Genomic DNA, 25,230 nt, shown 5'->3' with positions numbered 1-25,230 from the left:
TTGAACCTTCCTGTTTTACAAAAGAACTTTCACAGGTTTTTATACGTACACACAAAAACAGAAAACACAACTCCAATAAACTGGTTAACTTGACCCCTTTTGGCAATTCCAATGTTCACTTTTACACATGGCAATCGACACTACTGGCTAATAATGATCATCCAGACTGTGAGAAACTAGAGAAATAACATCTCACACAATTTGTGTATGCTGGAAGGTTTTCTTTATTGATTTCAACTGCAAAAGGGAAAATACAGATGTCTAAATTACTTTTTGATAAGGTGTTTTATTGGAGTTTATAAAACCAGTATGAATTGCTGTCAAATTCTCACCTAAATTTTCCAATTCTTGTGTTTTGGGCTTTTGCATTAAATGTGATTTACGGAAAGAGTTCCATATACAAACACCACTTGTGACACTGTGCACAAACCCTATGGGACTGCTCTGAAAAATTCCAAGTGTTTTCAAAGTATTAAAACGGCTTGGTTTTTCCTTCCTAAATTGAACTTTTCTGGACATGTTTGCTTTCTGACGGCTAATAGGTCACTGTAGGTAACAATTACTGGCGTCCGTATATGAACTCTTCCTGAATTTACATAACTTTAGGATGTCATAATTGGACGGAACAATTATTTTTGGCTGAAGGATTAAAGGAGGGGTATATAATTGGCACTCGAGTTGATAAAAGTAACTTTTTTCATTTGTTTTGTTCAACTCAAATGATATGGCTTTTGGTAAAACAGGAATGCAAATTAGCATGCACATGTACATTTGAGTTAAAAATTTACCTTTAATAAATTACAAAAGTCAATCAATTCACATTTAACAGAACTTTCTTTACAGACGGCAAGAAAATAAAGTATTCATTTAAATTCTAAAGTACATGTCGAATGTTTACAGATATAACATGCTGTCATAATCAACCAATTGAGCAATCTATCATGGCTGCCAAATAACAACTTTGAGTTTTGCAAAGTTTGAGTCGAAATCCATCCCTCTAACATTGGTTCAGAAAGAGACAACCAGTGTCACAGCTCATTTTAATGGTGACTTTTTTTCCAAAAATGCTTCCATCAATCAAAGCATCACTAATTACATTGGCAGGGCATTACTAAAGAGGAGGAAAGTTGATTCAGATTTCTTCCAAAGTAGGGGATAGCCATAAATATTCCTGTTCTTTAAATGTGTTACTTGCACTCATACTGAACCTACACTAAAAGAATAAAACAAAACATGCCAACAATAAAGTCATTTTGTCACCAACCGTACCCTGTCTAACATATTCTTAAACTCTATGGAAGAAAAAAAAGGTTATGGGTTTTTTACTCTTGCAGAAAGACTAATGCCAGTGACATGAAGAACATGTCACAAATATCAAAGTATTCATTTGTAAATTATTAGCAAATTTAGATAGCAGAATGAAATTTTCTTAAACGGATGATCCTCCAAATTTCGACTTTAAGTAAAAAGGTTACAAATATTTCAAGGACGTGAAGGTCTGAAAAATATCCTGTTCTCCCTCAAATTGTGACAAAATAATCACTTATTTTAAACATTATTAAAAAGAATTCAACCAATACTTTAGAATAAGTTTTCCAAGTCAAGCACTCTCACATAAATAAATACAAACAAATTAAAATACATAAAGACATGGTTTTACAACAGTTACACACTTTTCTGGCCATACGTCCCATTTAAATTAGGTGTGATGATCTATGCCTGGAGTGTTCAGAAAAAGTCACACTACATAAAAACTTGCACAATAGTTTTTGACAAATCTGATAATTTGCCAGAGTTGTGCTGGGTACGAGTCATTATTGCTCTTGAATTATAAAGAGACATTAAACACTTTTAATCCCACTTTTTAAAAAGTGACGTCTTGTTTAGTTCATTTTATACATGCATTTCTCACTAAAAAATTTTTTTAGTTACTTTGAATTCTTTCTTCAAAACTCTCATGTAAACCTCAACTGGGGAATGACAAGTGACAAATATCCCAAAGAAAAACCTGTCATTCTTGCACGGTACAAACTTTTCCCTACTGTACAGCAGTATATGACCCACATACAGTGGGGCAGCCACAGGGGGCCTGCGGCACGTGCACTCCCCCCCCCCACAAATTCCCAATCCCCCCAAAAAAACACCAGATGAATGGATATTGAACAAGGCTAACAAAAGCTTGCCCCCCAAAAAAGCACACCACTGGAAGTCCCCCTAAGATGCTGCTGCCCCCATAAGATGCTGGAAGTCCCCATAAGATGCTGCTGCCCCCATAAGATGCTGGAAGTTCCCCTAAGATGCTGCTGCCCCCATAAGATGCTGGAAGTTCCCCTAAGATGCTGCTGCCCCCATAAGATGCTGGAAGTCCCCCTAAGATGCTGCTGCCCCCATAAGATGCTGGAAGGCCCCATAAGATGCTGCTGCCCCCTTAAGATGCTGGAAGTCCCCATAAGATGCTGCTGCCCCCATAAGATGCTGGAAGTCCCCATAAGATGCTGCTGCCCCCATAAGATGCTGGAAGTCCCCATAAGATGCTGCTGCCCCCTTGTGCCCCCTCCACCCACTAGTAAAATTACTGCCCACATATGGAAGATTATTCTACAGGCCACACATGTAGTCTTTCAATACAAATAAAAGAGTACATGTACATGCAATCAAGGCAGACATTCCACACAGACATTCTTACAGAGCTAAGAAACTGAAATACCCAAATTAGAACTCAGACCTCCACAACACTGTACGGGTAAGATCTTGTGGGTCTTGCGGTTTTGAATCCTACTCCAGATAATTTGCTCGTTTCATATCGTTGCTTTCCACATGTTCAGTACACATGACAGTCAATACCATTTCAAAAGTACAGCTACGGGTAAGATCTTGTGGGTCTCGCGGGTTCGAATCCTACTCCAGATAATTTGCTCGTTTCATATCGTTGATTTCCACATGTTCAGTACACATGACAGTCAATACCATTTCAAAAGTACAGCTACATATGCCCTGTTTACTACTAAACGCAATCCAGATCTGATCAACAAATACTGAATTGAGCTCTTTGGTTTTTTTCCTTCCCTTTCCAGATTACTCACCAACGAGGAACTAGATGTCAAAGAAATCAGGAAGTATTGCCATTTAATTTTACTTCTCGTTCACCCCCAACACAGAGCACATCAAAAATAGAAAACTGCATTTCGCAGCAATACGCTAAAAATAATGTAGCACTTGCGCACGTACAGGGCTCTGGTGTAATATGTTCACTGAGGATGAAGATGTCATGTACACAACCTCGGATCAAGTCTTGGCCCATTCCATCTGGGAAAGGCACATGGTTTATTTACGCACCAGATGCCTAGGGAATTTTTGCACTGAGCTTTCTAGAAGCTGGGGGGGGGAGGTGATTGGAACGTCACGCTGTAATGAGAAGACAGCTGATCCATTGGAATGTAGATATCTGCTTCTCCAATTAAAGGGACTAAGGATGGCACGCGATGTTCCTAAACATCTGTGTGCTTCTCAGAATTTCTTATTTCTGTTGTCGTATTTAATTTGTATGTATTTCAGCAGGGATATTTTAGCAGGATTCTACCAATTCTAGAGTTTGATCTTCTTGGATATATGTTAGGGAAGGCATCATTAGTTCTAAGTGTAAATCCGATTACAAAAATTTGACTCTGTTTAAAGTGAGGTTTTGTTTTTGTCTGGAATCAAACAGTTAAAAACTACGACAAATTTTTTGGGTTCCAACTGAACTTGATGATCAAAATGCCCCTAAATTATTTCAAATTTATCCTTTGAAATTCCCCGAATGCTGAAAGGAGGACTTATCTTATTCCTCCAAACTATTTAACTTTGTTCGCTCTGATAGTTATTTGTAATATACAAAGATTCCCGAATGAGTTAGTGCACTTCATTTTCTACACTTACTGAAGATCAGTTGGAACCCTGATTTGTGTATATTGCTTTATTAACTGGGAAAAAAAAGACAAATCAGAACCAATCATACTGCAGCTTGAGAGATTCTGAGGGCTTTTTGGTAGACTTCCAATAATTCTGCATCCATTGCACCCACAAGCTCATCCCTGGTATAGAGTTCCTCACCCTCCTGCTCGGCTGTGGATGAGGACCTGTCCCCATCCGTCATGGTCAACGATTTCACCTCTTCCACTGAATACTGGAATTTCTTGGTTACGGTGGGCGTGCGCAGGCTGGGCGAGTCCAGGATATCCAGGATGTCTTCGTTGCTGGAACTTGAGTTGTCGTGTTCCAGAGTTGCAACATTTGCCACTTCGGGCAGAGCCTTGGCGTCCGGGCCGCCGGCCACTGCTGTGGTGTAAATAGACTCCCACATCTTGGCGACGCGTGAGTACTTACCCCGCGAGTGCCGCCGGGTGATCTTACAGACATAGTTCAGCCTGTCCGGCACTCGGAGTCGGCAAGATGACTCCTCTTGCTGGCTAGCCTTCTCGCTGAGCAAGCAGCAGCTTGTGAGGTCTTGGTCAATGCCTGAATCTCTCTTGTTTTTCTCCTTCCCCGCCTTTCTCTCTCGTTCCATACCGGATTCTATGCTGGCACCACTCTTACTTTGTCCAGATTCATTGATCTCCAATCCACTGTCGCCCCCGTTGTCTTTTCCCTGCTTCTTCAAGATGCCCTTCTTTGTCCTTGGCCTCACTACTGCTTCCTCCTTTGCTGACCTCACTTGAACATCTTCACGTTTCTGGTCTCTGTCCAGTTCCTTCCCTGAAGAGGACCCCAGCCCACTATCACTCGACCCGAGCTTGTGCGAAGACCTCTGCAGCGACTTCTTCAAGATGCTTGTGAGTGGCTTCTTGGCGTTTTTGTGACCGGGGCTGGCCGTGTCACCGTCCAGGACTGCTGGCTGCTGATGGCGGCGGATTTCCGGGACTTTCAAACAGGGGCGGGGCCCGTCCCTCAGCCAGGGGTGGCTCAAGATTCCGTCTATCGTGATTCTTTTCCTTGGATCGACTGTCAGCATGCGATGGATCAAACCAGAAGCTTCTAGAGACAGAAAACCATGAAAAACACTGACTGTAATTTGATAGCTCGTTAAAAAAAACACAACCTACAGCGAATCCCAATCAAGCAACACACGTTGGATAAATGTTGGATCCTTGTTTTGAACTCTGTTCCCGAGTGTTCTTTTGGATGTAAAGAGGCTGTAAGGAAATGAGATCACTTACACGTACAGGCCCTAAACCAGGGTTATGTTGTATGTTGCCTGCAACTGCACAATGTCTAACATGCAGAATCAATCTATATTTTATCCTCATACCAGTTACCAGTTAATGGATAAAGCATAACACCGCATCCCCTTCTATCAAATTCGGTTGATGTCCATGGAACTGTAACTGCAAAGCTGTTATGTCTGGCTGTACCTGATAGACTTGGTGGTTCGTAGAAATCTCCCCCTGTGATTTGGGCCTTTAGCTGTGCAAAATCCGCTCCGTGGAACGGCATGGTCCGATATACCATGGCGTACAGGATCACGCCCAGGCTCCAACAATCCACCTGTCGGCAGGGGAGGGGGGGGAAACAAAAGAAAACCCAAACGGTGACAGCTGGTTGACAGATGTTGGAGTGTTTGGATACATGTATGTACATGTTCACAGACCAGAATGTGGGCTCTGCACCACCCTGATGTGGTTTGTTGGGCAAGGGTAATTTTTGGAAATCTGTTCTCCTGATGTCAAATCGTTAAAAATGAATAAAGTCTGTGAGAAGGGCGCATAATTGGAATGCCTTCGTTCTTTTGGTTTGACAGGACTTGAGATCATAAGCGCTGACCACAGTGGGATGACCGCAGTAAGCCTAACTCAAACGTCACTAATTAAACAGATGGTCCAAGTTTGGAACCAATTAAAATCAGTGAACTGCAACAGAAACCAACATGTTCGCAATTAGCAACAAGGCTCTGATTCAAAAGGCTGCTCATCAGCTGAGGAAATTTCCAAGTAACATATTATGCATCATTTTGACAAGTAGCGATTGCAACACTGAACACAGGGCCTCTTTGATTTCAGCCTGTTTGAGAAAAGATATTCATCTCTGCTTCTCCAGTAATGCATCACATGACAGCTAATTTACTATAATTCTGGTTGAAAGCAGCTCAAGAATACGTAGTTTTGCAAAGAGTTGAGCATACAGCAGCAAGCCTATGTGAAGTGCACATAAAAGTACTACCCATGCATAAATGACCACCAGTGATGTAGAGAATAACATTTTGAGTAAGGCAAATGTTGCTATGGAAGGTAAGTGTGTGCTTTCAACCATAACAGGATTTCACAATAAGCGGTCATACCTCCGGTCCATGGTAGGGAGTACCGTTGATGATCTCTGGCGAAGCATAAAGCGGGCTACCGCAGAACGTGTCCAAAAGACGGCTGCGATCAAAGGTGCTGGAAAGGCCAAAGTCGGCAATCTGGAATGACCACAAGTTGAAAAGAGAGATATCCGTGGTTAGCATAAATGTGACAGACACTTGGAATTTATACCTAAAGGATCATCAGAAGTGCTACCATGCACAGAAACTTGCTAAGCGCGGACATGGATGCTGAGCAAAAACAGTTTACCAGCCAACAATGCCATGTGATTAGCATTACTTGTGAATGGTTCCCAGCTTCCTGAGTAGACAAATTTGTTAAGTTGTAGTTTCTCCTTTGCAAATTGCCAAATATATGGCCCTGCCAAGGGGATTCCATATGTACATGTATACAGGATAGACTTGTTGATGGTCTACAGGGCTAAGTCCTGAGTGGCCAAAAAGGGCACACACTACATGCAGTATTGTGGCTACTTTTCGTCAGAATGTGCACAGACCTATAGTTCCTTTACTGCCTGAGTGTAGGAACAAGGTACACGGGGTGCAAAGGTGCCCTTCAATGAAACTTAAATGTTGAGCAAGGCCCTGGCAGTTTCACTCTAAAGAGAGAGAACTGACCGAACATACAAGTACCCGGTAGTAAGACACATTACAACCTGACGGCACTACAATAGACATTAATTTGCAGACAACTGGACTGGAACAATTTGGACTGCTAGTGCTGAATGTTGCCACTGTTCTATAAATGTGAACTGTAAAAAAAAAAAAGTGATCCATTTCTACAGGCTGGTTAGAATATTGGGAATAGTTTTGCGATTTGTTCAACGTTTGAATTCTTTGTTCTTTGTCTTTTCTTCTTGTGTTCTGGTTGCAGTCAGGTTGTGGCTGCACTTCGTAGCCTGCAGCTAGAATTTTCCAAACATTAATAATAGAGACAGCAAAAAAGAAGGCACACTGTGTGACAGTTGTTATCAACAGGAAGGAACCAGGAGCTGATAGAGAGAAGTGTCACTTCCGATGGTGTGTTTGGAATTCACACAGGAAAAGTGACTCTTATTTCTCAGGGCCCCAGGAGGACGGAATCCTCCACTCTATGAATACAGAATGCGCAGCATGAGGATGCAATGAATCACTTCATTGAGGAACAGAACAACCTTAACGTCCAAATATGTGTTGCATTTTTTTTTAAAGACGGATAAATCTGCATGTGTACAAGGTACATGTATACAGTGCTTGTAACTGACAGTTTTGGGCAATTTCGGTACCGTGGCAGCGGATTTCGTTGAGAAATCACAAACTAACACGTATGTGTACATGTCACACTAAAGTTTATACTGACTACTGAATAGGTTTTATAACGTGCACAGCAACGATGAAAATTCTGTCTATTACTTCTGCTGTCTCAGTTTGAAAATGTTTCCAGTGCAGTTTTACCTTTTCTTTGCCACAAAGACCTTAATTGAACTGATTCTTCAAAATTTGACTATTATCATTGAGCATGGAATGTGTGCATGCAAAGCTGATTGGCACAACTTCAAAACTAGTAATTTTTTGGTGAAAGTCAAGATGAGGTCTTATCAATATTGTACATGTGTGCTTCAGAAAGTGGATCAAAGCACAAATTTCGGTCTCTACATACCGGGATGTATAAAAAACAACCAAGTTCATTTTCACTTTGGATTAATACCCTGGGTTTCACTGTAAAAAATCCAGCAAGTCAGTTCATGTTTTCATCAAAATGAAGGAATGAAATGTGGCATTTTTTGGTATGTATTTCCTGTCCTTTGATATACCATGCACTCTCGTCTGAGGCAAGATGCATGGTTGATGGTAAGGTTGCAAAGGGTCAAGGATAAAAAAAAATGAATCAAGTACATGTGGAACACAGCTGTTGATAATCATTGGCTGCTGTTGCCATCATTTTGACTATCATTTTGCTCTTTGGCAGAGAGATCTAGACAGAGACCCAAGAGATCTCTGCGCTACATACCCTGACCCCATCGGGAACACACAGCCGACATAATTACTGATATTGGCCAATGGGTTCATTCTCCTGTCACACCTCGTAAGGCGAAAAGTCACACGATTCGATTTGACAAGAGCGGATAGGCGAGACATGGAAATATGCATGGCTTGTCAGATGCAAAGCTTGAGCCACCAGCAGTGAGGTGGAGTTACTTCTGAATACATCAGAAGTGCTTGGGTGAGGAGTGTAACATCCCAGACAAGAAAATCATCATCATGGAAATAAGGAAGATGGCTTTGAATGCATCTCCACTTGTGGGTTTGTATCAATAATGCAATCTTTAAAACAGATGAATTTATGCAGTTGACCCTGCCTTGGGTACTGGAACAATATTAAAAGAAAAACTCAAATTCTTGTTTTTTTTTCTTTTGCTATACAGAAACGCACATTCTTAAGCAAACAAGAGATGTCACATAAAGGTCACTCTGAATTCGATGTCAGTTTATAGGACATTTCTAAGAATTTTGTTTGGTGAAAACTTTCAAACATTCAGCCTCTTTGATTCTGGTGTTGCATTATCCCCCATCAAACCTACACACTGGGCAATCATCAGGTTAAAAATGCTTGGAGTAAAGTCATTTCAAGTTCAAATAATTGTTACAATTATTCAAATGGCACGCACAACTAACTACATGTATACGTGTGCTTGATTGCTTCAAAAAACATTTCACTGCTCTTGAAAGACCTTTTGATCCCCCACAAATTACATGTATGCCCTTATCCTCCAAGAACATCCTTCCATCCACCCCTCACGGGGCAAGAGAGCAGAGGTGCACTGCAGTCTCCTGCAGCCTATTAAAATCACATACATGTACATGTACATGTATGTACATGCACACATCATATAAAAGGCTTGGCGGGAGGGCTGACGTACACAGCAATCCCAAGGTGAGCTGTGGGCATGAGAGACCATTTGAAGTTCATCGGCAGCCGCTGTGAGCTCAATGCCGTAAAGCTCAGCAGGTGAACTGGGTGTGACTGGCAAATCTACCGGTACCTGTACATGCGGGGTCGAGTACTTGACTTCTTGTTGCAGGTACTTCACCTGCAATAGGCTGAACTCAACGGAATGTGCTGGTAGATGTATGTGTAGAATGGTTGAATCAAAGGCTGGACTCCTGAGTAAGCCACTGGAGAGCTTAGGATTTGGATCCCGGTCAGACATTTTACTGATGCCGTTTGATGACTGTCTCAGTGTGTTTTCATTATCGACAGTTGATTTGCAAGCAATCAATCAAGAAATAAAGTATATTATTAAAAAAAATGGCTTTGTGTTTTTAGATTCCACACAATCATATGCATGGAATTGGTGGTGATAAAGTCCCCTTTCAGGCTATAAACCAGAGTGAACATCCCTGTTTGTCCAACTCTGATGGGATTACGACAAGAGAATTTGACCGAAAAACAAAGGATGATTTCAAGTGAAAACCGCGACTCTTGATGAAACTTTGCAATTGGGCAGTGGTATTTTTTTTTCACATTGTTCTGTCCGTCACTGAACGTAATGAAAAAAGCAAGCACTGTACACAAGCATGTACATGGATACTTGGAACATCAGAGGATTCAGGGGACTGCTCATAAAAACTGCTGTGTGTGTCTGACAGATGACCACATAATATGTCCTTTCGCTGGCATCAATCGTTTCCTTTTTCCAATGTCATATCTTGCATAATTTAATCAGACAGCAAGAAAGCCCACAGGAGTGTGAACTCTCTCAGCTGGTATCCTGCAGTGTGAGTGAGGCATGCCCCAAGGAAGGGACCCGCTAACCACAACATGCAGGAAACCAGGCCAGTGTGGCATCTGACACACAGACAACCAATCAACCAAACCGGTTTCTGATGAACCAAGATCCTTCCTGAGGGTGAAGGTGACTGACCAGCGGTGGTCAAATACCTGCCACATCACCGGAGTGATTTCCAGGGAAAAAATGAAGGGGGTAGGATGGAGGGAAGGGGAGACACACCACAAATTTCAACATCTAAGACAAACGGTGACAAATTACTGGTGGTCACATTAAAGGAATACACCACATGCCAGCCATATTGAATTCCCCGAAACAGAAGTTAATTTGATTGTCAACTGTTTTAAAAATAGGCCACAATATGATGAAGGGAAGTGCAAGTTTTACAAGGATATCTGTCATTTTTGAGAATATGCTCTTCTAATTAACTGAATTATGAGTTCCAACATTTCCAATTTCGTAAGAATGGAAACTGAAAGATACACAACACATTCTGTGCCTTTTGTCTGAGTGATTTCACAAGTGCACATAAATGAGATGTTTGGAATGACAAGTTTCAATCATGTACACTATTCATATTTAGTAATATTTTCTTCTGGGAAGTGACAATATTTTCCTTCCTTTCAAAACCAACCAAATTAGGACAAACTGGCCGAGCACCGTGCCGACAAACTATCCTAATTAGATGACACAAACGAAACTGAAACACGTGCCATGTGACAGTATTCATGCACTGTCTTCTTTCTTTTTGATAAACTGTGTTCGAAACAATATCCTCAAAAACACCTAAAATTAAAAAACCAAAGCACATACCTGTACCGTGTATATATTTAGAAACAATCTAAGCCAATGCTTTTCAAATTTAATAAAAACGTCCTTCACTAACAGGCTTCAGGGGATTATGCTATCCTAAAAAACATCTGAACTGCTGACACCGAGCATTCCAGCAGATGAAAGGGGCCAGACCCTTGAGTCTTGTTGGTGTCCCTGTCATCATGATGCCATATGACAGAGGCTTACAGCAATAAAAAAAAACTGGGGGGGTTAAAATTCATGAAATCTAAGCCTCTGGGGCCTTAGGAAGGGATTATATCAATACCACTGAGGGGAAGAAACCTGCTGGTGTCTTGAACTTGGGGGGAGAGAGGCTGGAATGTCAGGCCACATTGCCTGAGTGGATCGGAGGTTTGTGAGCGGACGGAAGGACTGTTCGTTGAAACAATTGGGGCGCATGTACACTGTGCATGATGTTGAAAAGGATTTTTGCCAAGTTATGGCAAAGAACGTGAAGATACATGTACTGTACACTTGTGGAAGCCCCAGTAATGATATAAGCAGTGAGCACATAGCTCAATCTTCCGCCATTACTGGGGGGGGGCTTACTGAATCAAAGTGAACTTGATATGGTTACTGTTTCACTTTAATGTGCCTGTTTATATGAACACAACATTTCTGAAGAGTTGCTTCTTTTCCTAGGATTCAATTGACAATAAACCTTTCCGAACAATGTTTCCGATGACAACACTGACACTGTTTTGGCAGTTGATATCTGTCAACACAGGAAACTTAGAGCAATGCATCCTAGTTTCTGTACACTGTTTGCCTTTGAACTTGACGGAATAATTCCCAAGAGAGGAAGAGAGACAGGGAGAACTGTTGCGGTCTGGTTTCCTAGCCATGTCATGAACTGGTAGGAACTAAGTTTTGCATTCCTTCTGCGGTCACCTGGAAATATGTACTGTTGACATTACAGAGGTGACGGTGCTCTTTGTGATGGCAGCAAATGGATTACAACGAACCTTGTGAATGGCATTCAGTAATGTAAAAATATGCCATGGTTTTTAAAGGTACTGCGTAGCAGTACTGGCATGAGTTCAGCAGCCTTTACACTGCACAACTGTTTAGTGGAATTAGTGGCACGGGTAAATAACATATGTTGAAGTAACAGCAATATTTCACATATTCTTTTTTTTCAGGCTTTAGACACCAACTCACCTTGACGGTCAAGTCAGAATCCAACAAAACATTTTCTAGCTTCAAATCTCGATGTACGACGTTATTCTACAAAGAAATAAACAGGAAACAAATCTAGTATCAGGTATTTACACGGTAAACATTAATTAGTAAACAATACTTCTTCCAATATGTGGACCAACATGACATTTCTTCAACAAACAATTTCTACGGCCATTTTGTTCAAAATTCATGGAAATGTATAAATATTCTGGAAACTTCCGGAAAAGCTGAACACGAAAGCAAAACATTTTGGAGGCTTCTGCAACTTTGTTTCCTACTTTGCGGCAGGGCCCCTTTCTCCACAAGAACACACCTGCATTCTTCCCCCTTACCTTATGAAGGTGCTGAACAGCCAAGGCGATCTGCCTGAACAACCTCTTGGCCTCGGCTGGCGTCGCTTTGCCGCCATTGATGTAATCGTACAGTTCACCGCCAGGGGCATACTCCATCACCATGACAATCTTATCTCTGCTCTCGAATACTGCAGACGAAAACAACAAAGAGGAGGAAAAAATGGAAAATTGTTAAGATCTGAATAATGTTGCCAATGGAACTGCCCAACTGAAAACACACTAGCGTGAATGCTCTATGTTTGGCTTTTACTGGCGCACACACATGTACAATTGTACGTGTACTTCGCAACACTTTCCTTTACTGGGATGTAGACGCAAGCCCTTTGCAGTTTTGGCCAAAAAAATCACAACAAAATGAAAGTTTTCATCTCTCTGTAGCGTGGTAACCACACACACTCAATCAAATTTTGGGCATATCAGTAAATTCAGTCTTTTAAACCCCAAAGTGTGAAACATCTACATCTTTAAGAATGTATCTGGTGCGACCAAGCTGACTCTGATTCTTAAAAACAAAAATCCATTAAAATATCGCAATAACCCTTCAAAGTGGACTTTGAGGAACATTTTCATGTATGGGAAACTGGGCATTGGAAAAGCAGTTCACAATTTTCCAACATTCCCCGAAAGTAGTGCGGGCATTGACACGTTTAATGTTTGTTGGCTGTCCGGGAAACCAAGCGGCATTTCAGTTTCACTGTCATTCCCCGATTGGCAGGGTTGGATAACCCAGCCCGGTAAACAATACCCTGCATGTGTACACAAACAAAGAAACACTGGTATGCCACCCAGGCCACTGACAGGGGTACAAGGAAATCTCCCGCGGCCCCTCGTCAACATTACTCAGAAGAGGTGAGCCCCCAAATCGCAGGCACAGGACAATAATATTTGAACAGACCAAGGACCATCTCTTGTTGTCGTAATCTCTAAGGACTGACTGGGAGAATGGAACAGTGCAACTGTTCAGTATTCCGTGAAGGGACTGCATTACAATGAGTACAATGTACATGTACGTGTACACACTGGACTCAGTTCACAGAAAGTCTACAAACAGTGCAGTACACATACGCATGTCTAGACAAACATGGTACCAAGGTCCAACTTATGACACTGGCTGGGCAACCCATTTTCTGGGATATAATAGATCTCTGTGTAGGAAAATCTAAGCCAAGGTGACAGCCCTAATAAACTGAAGCTTCTTTTTTTGTTTTCCAGGGAAAGAGTTAACCTAGGATGGAGGTTGATGACCCTGTAAAGGAAGTTGTTGAGCTGAATGACAACATGAAACTAATCTTCCCCCCCACCAAGAGCTCCTGTGTTGCTTTGTTTTTTCCCCTGGCATCTCACTGTAGCATGTAATCTGTGGTTTCATACCAGATTACACACCAGATTAACGGCCCATAGCTGAGAAGTACAGGCAATCTGGAAACTTACCCCCTGGGCTCCCTCCAAACCACAAAATTATTCAAACAATATAATTACACAGTACTTTTTGGAGACCCCTTGCAGGGAATAAAGATATCATTAATTAAACACAAAAATAAGTGGAATAGGTAGGAAGGTATGTAAAAGGTTGAATGCATGTACATGTAATTCTTTGGTACCAGTACTTTCCAAAACCTCCTTACATAACCTGCCACCAAATTTCCAACATTTCATGGTTTGGGAAGTTTTCTTGTTAAATTTTGCTACCACGAAAAGAAAAAAATTACTGTATCGTGCCTGCTCCTATTTCTCAACCAATCTTGGCATCAGTGGCACTGGTTGTGATACAAATTTGTCAAGACTGTAAATTAACTTTGACATAGAAAGCTTCAGCTTGGGGCTAAAGTTATACCAAGAGCTGTTTAGGCTGCTTAGCATGAAAAAAGGAAAGAAAAAATCACTGCTTGCCAAATTTTCCTAATTACAAAGGGAGCAAGCCATGGACAGTAAAACCATATCTGGGCAAGCGGGTTCTTTGCAAATTGGTGTGATGCCATAGAACCATGCCGGGAGTCATACAATGTTGTAAAGTCTAATACGGGCGGCAAACAAGAGTACCAATGAAATTCAGCTTCCAGTCTTGATCTGTGATAACAATCACAGAGTAAACGAGGAAACATTTTCAGAGAGAGAATTTTAAAACTGGGCTTATCTAAATCCCTGCTAGATCCATCTGCTTCTGGCATAGAATGCTGATCCCAAGTACATACAGCCTACATACTGAGAAAGCAACTTGTTTAGTTATGCTCTACATTCCAAGAAAGAAAATTAAATTTAGAATGCATCATGGACAAGGTGCACAATCTATACTTTTTTTAATCAACGGTATTTTAATCCACATTATTTGTGAGGGGTGATACATAGAATGTGCCAGTACAAAGATATGCCCCTTGTCTTTGTTTTTTCCGATCCATTTATCAGTATTTAACAATCAAGAAGGCTAAAAATAGATGTAACAAGTGCCTCATTGAGACTTTGTAAAAACCAGGCATTTTTGAGCTAACCACAAGCCAGTGCATGGTACACAATGGAATGTCCTCATTCACAGGTTTTGTCCGTCAATCAAAATTTATCTGTTCAGACTTGACAGGCGAGTTATTCTTTATGACAAACGCCCCGCTTTGGGGTGTTTTTGTTTCATTAATCTTGTGGTTTGGGGACTTTATCCACACATGTAGCAACTCCTTTACAATGGTGTTATTTGAGGTGAATTTTGATTGTGCGTCAGCACAATACCGATGTCAAGGATTTCAAGTCAATAATGGGCATCACCCATATCAGCTGCACCAGGCCCTGTTTGGCTGTGCAGGTTGAGCAAACAGGTTCAACAAGAACAATATAACGCCACTCTTCAGTTCCTTTTTTTGTAAATGTGACTAAAGAAAAGTGCCTCACAATTTGTGAGCAACATCTCCTTTATGAAAGTCATGTTGGGAAACTATGCATAAACAAGCCTGCATGTTGTGAACACAGTCCAAAGGCCGGTTCATGTTTCAGCCGAACGCAATGTTCGAAGCAAAGTTGCTGGAGTCAAAATGTGTTCGACTTTTGCAAATATGCAGTGCAGATATTTGATCTGAGGCAAAAAAAAATTCACATTTGTTTGTGCTTAGGCACAAAGTATGAACAGGCGGTAATGGTCTGCAATCGAAAAAAAACCCAGACAGTCCAATAATAGACACAAAACTGGTAAATCAAAATAAAATCTTAAAAACAGCACTGATTTTTTTCTCATCCATTAAGGAGTTACTAAATTCAACCATTTGCCAGGAATTACCACTACATTGTACCTGACCATCACAGGGGCTCATACAAAGAAGGAACTCTTCTTTCATGGACAGCTGTCGATGATTTGAACAAGAAAGTCACGTAAAGGAAGACATGACTGTACAGTTAGAAAATGGCGTACATGAAGCTGTACTGTTGTGTCTCTGATAAAATGGAAGTAAAATTATCCCCTCCCCCCCAAAAAAACCTACAAAACATGACCAGAAGTTGTGGACAAACAACAAATGCGCGTGAATTCACTTCAGAATTGACAACTTGTTTACAGCATTCTGAGAGCATTTACATGTAGGGACGGTGCACTGTGACGTCAACGTCTTATTGCTGCACATGCCCACGTGCGGTGACAAAGGGGCTGCCTTCAACTGAAGTTCTTAAGACGTTGTCGAAAACAACTTCGGGCAAAACGCGACACAATGGTGACCACTTTGGCATTAAATCGGCAACACAAAAAGAAAAAAAAGGGCTGGGTGGATATAACGCGTCACAAAGTAAGAGGATTTCTGACTACTGGAGAAAAAAGCACTACTTTTGCTGGTGCACAAACTGCGTACAAACCAACAGCCTAAAGATACTCGAAAGAGATTTGAGATGACATCAGAGAGAGCAGAATGCCGAGACAGCTCGCAATCATTGTATATCTGTCGTCTATACCCAATAGGTACATGAACATGTACATGTGGAACAGGCCTTGGTAAAGTCACACAGACCGTGACCCAGTGGCGTGATTGGTCATGCCCGATCTGTCATCTTTTTGTGATAGAGGATGCCAATAGGATCCGGTTCCCCATCAATACAGGGTATTGTGCACAAGTAGGGTGGAGTACACATACCTTATTATTGAATTGAAATAGTCTTCGCTTTAAACTAATTTCATTACAAATTTTGTCTTTGTGTTCAGGTTGGCCTTACTCAGCAAAATTAACATCCGATCTCAACCTCTGCTGTTTTGCGTTTTTATTCAAGTTGTGCGGGTCATTTTTGCAAATTTGGGATTCAAGTTTTTCGTCCATGTCACATCAGACATATGATTTTGTTTAATTTCTATGAGTGATTAAGTAATGTAAATTACCTGTCTAACAAATCAAACTAGTTTGTAGTCAATCCAATGATACTTCCATGTCAAATTACACAGGTCAAGGGTCAAGAGTAACCGGGGACACAAAATGTCACACTTTCAGACTACAACTTTATGCAAAACCTCGTATAAGTTTGCCTTTTATCAACAAGAAAGAACACATCCTGCTGAGTATCATACTGGTTTTCCCATCAAAGTAATAATAATTGCCTCTTTTTTTCTTGCATAATGGAAACCAAGTACAAAGTACTCATTGACCACAAAGCTACACTGCATGCACTGGGTCATAGAGAAAGTACTTGGGAGCAGAAATTACCTCTCTATCAAGTTATTTCTTCCCATACAGAGGCCGACTGGGTAACTGTAACCATAGTGCTACAAACCCATGGGGCACAGACTAGAGCCTGGAGGCAGGAGAACTAAGTCTCAAGTCATTTGAGGACCAGAGACAAAGTTTGCTTGTGCCTCAGAAATTCCTCCAGACACTCCATCTGTGGTACAAACCACAACCACAAAGCAGATCTTCCTTTTTGTCAAAAAAAAAAAAAGACAGCTTGCGCTAAATTCTTGTGGGGTTTAAAAGAGGGTGGTCCAAGGAGAGAAAGAACCATGCCGCCAGCATGTGCTAAATGCCAGCATCTGGCAGACAAGTGCTGCAACTCCCAGCCAGAAAACAAAGAACCAGTGTGGCCAGACTTGGACCAGAACTCGAGGGCTGAATGGAGACCTCTGTTTGCCAATGGAGGGGTAAGAGCCCCATCACAAGACCTTGGAGCACTTCACAGGAGACGCGACCCATTGAGGCAAAGCCGCAAGGAAAACAAGCACTGGGGACCAGGGAGGAAGTGGCCCCAGTGTCATCCACTCTTTACATCAGAGGGGAAAGCCATAAATCCTTGGCCAAGGCGATAAAGAAAAGAGTCCTTTCATTGGCCTGGGATTAAGAGGTTTGGGAAAGTTATGGCATTTTGTGAGTAAGTTTCCTGTGTGCTGAAAACAGACCCTCCACCGGAAAGACAGAAAAAGTACAGAGCCAAAGTTCTCACGCATTGTCAAACACAGAACTTTAAAAAGAAAGATAGGGAGTATGCGATTAAAAGTTCAAGTTCAGCTGGGAACAAACTCCAGTTTTCACTGATATCACTGAGAATCAGTCATGGGTAAATCCTCGCTATTTATGTCTCAAAATCCAGATGGATATTGGTGGGTAGAAGATGGAAAAGCGAAACAACAGATAAAAAAAGACCGAGCAGACCATGAAATTGCTTGGTTTGGGAGAGCGGAAGGGAAAGGAGTGGGCATGCACCTGTTGCAGTCACAGGTTCAAATTAGAGATGGACAAGTTAAAGAAAGTTAAGAATTATAGTGCGATTGGTTTGTAGTGTCATGGAGCTTTTTTTATCGCTTAATGACAGCATGGAGCTAATAGCATGATGACAGCTATCATTTTAAATTTTGCTACCTATCCATCATGATCAACCTCAAGTTATGATCCTCTATAACTTACAAATATTCCTCTCCTAAGCATGAATGTACAATGCAATGTATACACGAAAGTCACATACATGTACAAAGGTCAAAAACATGAAGTTAGAATTTGAGCAAGGAACTTCGACTTGAATAACATTAAAGCGTCTGGCATGCACTTTGAACAAGCTGCATTTTTTAAATCATGTTTTTGCTGCATGCACAATCAGTAATGTCCTGGGGCATTTCAAGGCCCCACTAAAGCAGTTATTTCTCTCTAGTGCACTGGCAGCAAATCCAAACACGCCCGATCCAAAGTCCGCACTCGCCTGGTGCGCAAACAAGGCCCCAGACACAAAAACTCTGCCCTGATAAATAGCCACAATGCCCGTCACTCTAACAACAAGCACTCCAACGTGACATGCCCACCATCAACTCGTTGGAAATCGCTATAAGTGAAATATTTCTCCAGCAAAGCTTGCTGATATCATGAAAAGTAACATACAGGTAGTCATTTGTGTGACCTTTTTTTTTTTTAATACAACCTAATTTTTAATTAGAAACAGAAATGCTGAGCTCATTGGACAGAGAGTATCCTTTCATAAGTGTATTCCAATGAATGTCACAAGCTACACTGATAATGTGCAATATTGTAGCTATTTTTTTTTTGTTTACAAAAGTGTTTTTCTTAATTTGAGCTACATGTAGGCTACAGTGCACATGTCGGTTTTTGCGTGTCTAAAATTTTTTGGACGTTGTCTGCTTGTTACTACAGAACTAACTGACAAAATAATTCCTTAATTCCTGATGACAATTCAATTAATAATCACACCATTTTCACAGCTTTCCACTGCTGTTGATGCTAACAAAGTACATGACTCAATATAGAATGCATTCACTATTATCATTAGTTGTAGCACTTCTAAAAATTTCTGAATTGTGTTTTTGGTAAAAATTTGGTCTATTTGAAAATGAAACTTAAACAGCAATGAACCAGTACAGGAACGTAATACATGCACAAATTCTACGCTGTGTCATCAGTGTGAGAACTACCTTAACAACACTAACTATACAACCACAATTACATGTAAATTATCTTTGTTGAAAAGAGGTAGGCCTACCAAAAATCCCTCAAACTATAAATCTTATGACAGGAAACCACATAAACAGAAATCTCACATGAGGCCATAAATCTAGCGGTGGATTTATCCATTATTGTATGCACTGAGTTGTGACTTACCATATACGGCCTCGGGACCACCTGCCTTACTATTTCCGCTGTGTTTGGGGTTTCCCACTCAAAGCAACATTCCATGCACATTATTAACTTAACCCCAGATGTCACCCTCCCACTACAACCCACAGTAAGGTCCCAGATGGGGGGAGCCAGATCTTGCCCAAGAAATAGGTGGCATCCCCAAGAGGTGATTCATCAGCAAGTAAGATGGATAAAGAGACCTTGGACCTGCACCGCTGATGGCTTGGCTTTAACAGATAACCAAGGACTCTGCTGAAAGTTTCTGCTGTTCTGATATGTACTTTGTTTTGACCTGATGAATTGGCAAACCTCAGACTTCCTTCTTCCAAGCCTGCTGCATTAAACACAATGAACATCGGCTTCTGGGTACATGTAAATGCTACACCAACAACCCATGTTGTTAAAAACTGTGATTCCTTGGGTTTTTGGTTATCCGCTACGTGTAATCTATGGTGAGACAATTCACAGCAGTGGGGATTAACAGACAAAGTGCCACTGTAATACTTACTAAATTACCAATTATGGAACTTGTTCATTTTTGCTGGTCAGATTTAGACTTCAACAGGCTTTTGTTAAAACTGTAACTTTTATATAAACAGTTTGAGGTTTTCAAGTTTTTTAGAGACACACGTGTCCAAGGGTTTTGTTAAACACGGCACTTCAGCATACATAAACTCAGTATAATCCTAACAGAATGGTCGATCGATCTGTGGACTTGCTTCTCAAATCTTCCCGTCTCAAAAACCAAATTAATAAACAAAAACTCTTTTAACAAACAAAGAGGAGAGTTCTAACCTCAAAAACACTTTGAAAAACACACTGGCTTGAGTTGCATGTTGTCAAAGGATTGCAATGTTGGCAAAAAGTTCACATACCGGTGAACAGTCTGAAGCTGACAAACAGCCATTATGATCTCATTTCTGAATTATTTTCCGCCACCTCTCTGAACCCCTGACATGATCTTATTTTGATAACGAGCCATTTATTATAATGCAATAACATCTTTCCCGGTGGGTTTCACGGTGATAATGCCGTGTCATTTTTTCCCCCCCATAATTCAAGCCCGTGGCCATTGATAGGCGTTCCTAGTTTTTCACTGACTAGAGCAGACAGGCGCAGGTCTGTCAAAGTGCAGTGTCATTTATATGGTTTCTGGGCGCCAGCTGTCACAATAGCCATTTCAAACGGACAATCCTTACAAAGTTACAATACACATTCCACCGGCAACCACCGCTATTTGACACAGTTCTACTCTACCCGGGAACCCACAAAGGATTTTATTTTACATTTACGCTAAAGAATGCGTTTCGAAATGTGGTCACCAGTTTCGCATTTTATTTATTATTGTATGAATTACTGGTATAATGCTACAAGAGAGCATTCATACATTTCTAAACTTTCATGAAGGGTGTTTTAATACTTTAAGCCCAAGAAAACAAAATAGTGTAGGTGTGGTTTAGTTTCGGTTTGAATGCAAAGCCACTGCAGAAAATTGCCAGGAATGAGGAAGTTTAGTTAATTTTAGCTTTTTATAGCACTTACAGTATGATTTAACAGTCGAGTATTTGTAATTCTTCATTTGGGGAAAAACCTGCATGTACGGTACATTTCATTGACAATCCCCAAAACGAAAGAGGAGTGCAAGAGTTGAGAGATTGTAACAGGAAGGAGATTCTAAAAGAAAAGTTGGTATACTGCAAGAAAAAACCTCGGCTACTAAAAATAGGTTTAAGAGGACCAAAGCTCCATTTTGTAAAGGAAAAACAAGATGCTTGTTCTGCACTTCAAACATACATGTACATGTATGAATGAGAAGTTGATGTCATCAAAACGTATTCACTTCCTACCATTGTTCAGTTCCCTGCCCCCCCATTTTTTTTTATTGTTGCCTTTCGTTAGAAGTTAGAATCATCGGACATTTTCAGCCCTTCAAAGGGATGGTACATGTATAATGAAATCAACAACAGCTCAGAAAAAAGGAAAACTACCGACGTCATCATCGTAAAATGCCGATGACTGAATGGGATGGAAAAGAAAAAGTTCCTTAGAATTTTGGCTTACACTGTGGCCACGTTCCAAGTTCAACATTGGAATACTGTAAAATTCCAGACTTTTATACTCCATAAAGGCGATGAGCGGGAAAAGTACGGACTTTTGGGAAATCCCCTTGATCCCCTACGTTCAAATTCGATTGCACAAAAAAATTTCTGCCAACCGTTGGCGTTACACCTCAGTGGAGAATATGAATACAGCCATAGTAAGTGGGACTTTTGTCCGATGTTTGTGTGGTGACTAACTCAAAGATTTTCAAACAAATGTTACGGTTGATTGCAAAAGGAACAAAATTTAGGCTAAACCTGCCCTCTCTCAATATGTTTGGGTCCTTTTCCAGAAGTTGTGCATGAATTTATTGTTCAATATTTACTGACAAGGGAAAGGAAGATTAGGCAGTGTGGTGTATTGATACACAGAGGTGACTTCACTAAGGTCTGCCAAACTAACATATACAGTGTTTCCTGTTTACGGTTAGTTTTCAAGATTATGGTCTGATGTGTCAGGAGGAATTCTTTTGTTGTTGATTTGCAAATGTTTGCTCATCAAGGAAAAACAGCAGCATCATTTCTGTGAGAGGTGGGAGTTGTGTATGAATTCTAGCTGGCAGAGTTTAGCCATAGGGGCTATCTTCAAACCTTTTGAACGTCAGTTCATTTTCAATGTCTTATTTTATGGCAACATAAAAAAGGGTAAACCTGCTTTAACCCTGATTGCAGTGTTTCTTCGAGGCAAATTTGGACACAACTTTTCATTTTCTGGCTAAACCCCTGGCTACTTCTACACTGACTCCCTTCTCTCTTTCCCCGGGGAGGGGGGAAACAGCATATCTCACCTTCTGTCACCCTGATGATGTGCGGGTGATGCAGCGATGACATCACCTCAATCTCTTGGCGTAATCGCCTCAGGTCAGCTGCATTGTCGATCTTACTCTTGGGGATGCATTTGATGGCAACCTATAAGGTCAGAAAGAAACCAGGGAATTACTGAAACGCAGCTTCGCAAGTTTGAATTGCCAGTCGTTTGACAATTTTAGGAGGCAAGGGGATTTACATTCAATTCAAGCAACATACATGTGACTGTGAATTTTGTCTTAAAACTACAAATTTTTCGCTATCATAATTCAACTAATGTGTATCACTCAGGAAAATAGAAATGAAAATCAAGAACACTGCAGATATGTAAACAGTGCCAGTTGCCAGTGCTGGTAGCTCTGCAATGTAATCTTTTAACCTGCCCAGACTTAACATTTTTCTGTATTTATTTCTAATTCTACAATAAGAATCGTCTACATCATACATGTACATGTAGGCTAGCATTGAGGTATCCATTTCATGCTGATCTCCAAATCATGCTGTAGGGACATAAATACACCAGGTAATAAAGGACTGATCTCTCTCTCTACAGCTGACCATGAATTGGATTACAAATACAATCAATAACCACTGCATGCACTGGCCTTCAATATTAAAGCCCTATACATCTGTTGGGTCTAGTGGTATGGCTGGCCATTGTGTAAGGCCAATTCACACTGTATTGTTTTTGGAGGTCAGATCTATTGCTGTCCAGTTCCAACCCCACCTGTTAGTAACCCACCATCTACCCCTGGCTGGTTGCTATCAACCACATTAAGATACACCTGGACATTGTCTGGTGGGTCCCCCCTTCCAGACCAGAACAATGGGACCAGAAATGCTTGGAATGCCTGAGAGACAAGGCTGCTGGGATTGTGAATAAAGCCTTTGGAGGACATCCTGTTTAATGTGGGATGTGGAGAGGAGGGGTGTTAGATGTTCCCCTCACATGAGATTCTTAACACCCAATAAACAGGAACAATTTTGGAGGAATGCATCCAGAGTCTGTAACCATGGCAAGAAGTGGCGTGATGGTGCTCCAGCCTGGTCTGTGGGTTTTTTCCTTTCTTCACTGTCTTGTGTTTAAGTGGGGTACTTGTTTTTGAATAAAGCTTGTTTGCGGATGGCATTCCTCAGCCCAGCACTTGAAATGCCTCTCTGTCTGCCAAGCCCTGCTGATCAAAATGCCCCTATCTTGCCTATAGCAGTATACTGCATTCTGCAATTTCAAAAAAGGGCTACCTTGGGACTACCTTGAGCAATTCCAGCCCTGATGTTTATGATGTTGGGAAATTCGCTGATTTCTAAGAGCATTGCTCAAGCCACCTAAGGATCTAAAACAGATGTACAACAGATGTACAGACCTTGGATTCCAAGATTTAAGCCACAGTCAGATTTTCTTAATCTCCACGCATGAACAGCTGAATAACATTATGAAAAATTCCCTAGGATAATTTCAGACTTCCCTAAACATGACGGAAACCTTATTCCTTAGTCTGATGAGCTCAGGTGTAAATAGAGAGATTTTGTAAATTCAGAAAATTGATTGAGAGAATTTCTGTTGGTATGTTGGATGTTGATCACTGATGATGAAGAAAAAAGATACACTCATCTTCAAAACTCCTTACATTATATAGACAGAAGTCCATCATATTTAGACTTTCATGACTTTGATGAATACCTTACAGAAATTAATAATATTAATATAATTATAACATAATAAGGAGCAATATTATAAATCTCTACACAAGAAAACCTGTGCTTTCTGATCACAGAAAAAGTATGAATCCTTTAAATCAAATAAGAATATGCCAATCAATTAGCTGATAGTGATACTGGGCAGAACCCCCAGCCTGTGGGACTCTTTTTCCAAGCATCACCAGATGGTGACTGACATGGTTGAGTAGAGAGGCAAAAAATGACTCACCTCTTCCCTCGTATCAAGCTGCAAAGCCAACTTGACTTTTCCGTAGGTGCCGCTACCTAGCGTTCGGACAAATTCAAACCGATGGCTCAGATTATGCCGGTGCCGGTGTCTGATGGTGGAGGCAGCAGAAGGGCCAGCCTCCCGCTTCCTGCTCGTCTTCTTGAGGCTGGCCCGAGCAGTGGAGGATGCAGAAGAGGGGGCCGACGTTGGGTGCTCGCCGTCCGAACCTGATGAGGCAGCCGACGAGAGGGAGTCATCCGATCCTGCCATCGTCCAAGTGCCAATGTCCGTCTGAGTGTTGAAATGGCCTGAATGCAAGAAGGCCTCACGACTCAACACTGGTCACCTCGAAGTCCTGACTGATGTCTTACTTGAAAAGCCTGTGCAGGGAGAGTGATGAGCCTATAAAAATCTCACAAATTGCGGTCCACCTGGTGACGTTTTACATATGTAAACATTCTGGTGTACTTTCCTCCACTAATATAGATGAGTAACTGCCAGTCGTAAAGCACGTGCCTGTATTTTCAACAATCTCACCCCATCGTAAACCGCAGACCCCTTCCGTGACGAACGATTTCTACTCTTGTTCTGTTTATCCGGATACAACGTGCGGCAGAGAAGTTGACCTTGCATTTTAGCCCCGCCTAGCCTTGACACAATGGACCGCACGACCGTCAACAGAAGATCTTGCGTTTCCGATTGGCTGGATTGTTAAGCCGGTGACACGATACGGACGGTGCATGGCACGTGCGCTAGCTCTACTCGTACGTACATGTACAGTACATGGGGATGTACAGTACACGTACAATGTACGAACACGTACACTACTTTCACAGAAAATTTGAAGCCCGCCC

General features: G+C 41.3%; 1 protein-coding gene across 1 annotated transcript; it reads right to left on the bottom strand.

Annotated features, from left to right (window-relative positions):
* Positions 1–200: 200 nt before the first annotated feature.
* On the bottom strand, positions 201–25,136 carry LOC110986451 (NUAK family SNF1-like kinase 1). The gene is made up of 7 exons (XM_022248321.2): positions 24,377–25,136; positions 22,431–22,551; positions 12,453–12,601; positions 12,100–12,165; positions 6,314–6,433; positions 5,391–5,523; positions 201–5,013 (listed from the first exon to the last, which is right to left on the bottom strand). Exons 1-7 carry the CDS (start codon positions 24,644–24,646, stop codon positions 3,992–3,994), a joined length of 1,881 nt encoding a protein of 626 aa, XP_022104013.2. The 5' UTR covers positions 24,647–25,136; the 3' UTR covers positions 201–3,991.
* Between the last annotated feature and the right edge of the window lie 94 nt (positions 25,137–25,230).

This window comes from Acanthaster planci, linkage group LG04 (assembly GCF_054643075.1).
Source record: "Acanthaster planci isolate LZ-2023a linkage group LG04, COTS_SCS, whole genome shotgun sequence".
Classification (NCBI taxonomy): Eukaryota; Metazoa; Echinodermata; class Asteroidea; order Valvatida; family Acanthasteridae; genus Acanthaster; species Acanthaster planci.
This window is presented reverse-complemented; position numbering and strand designations above follow the sequence as displayed.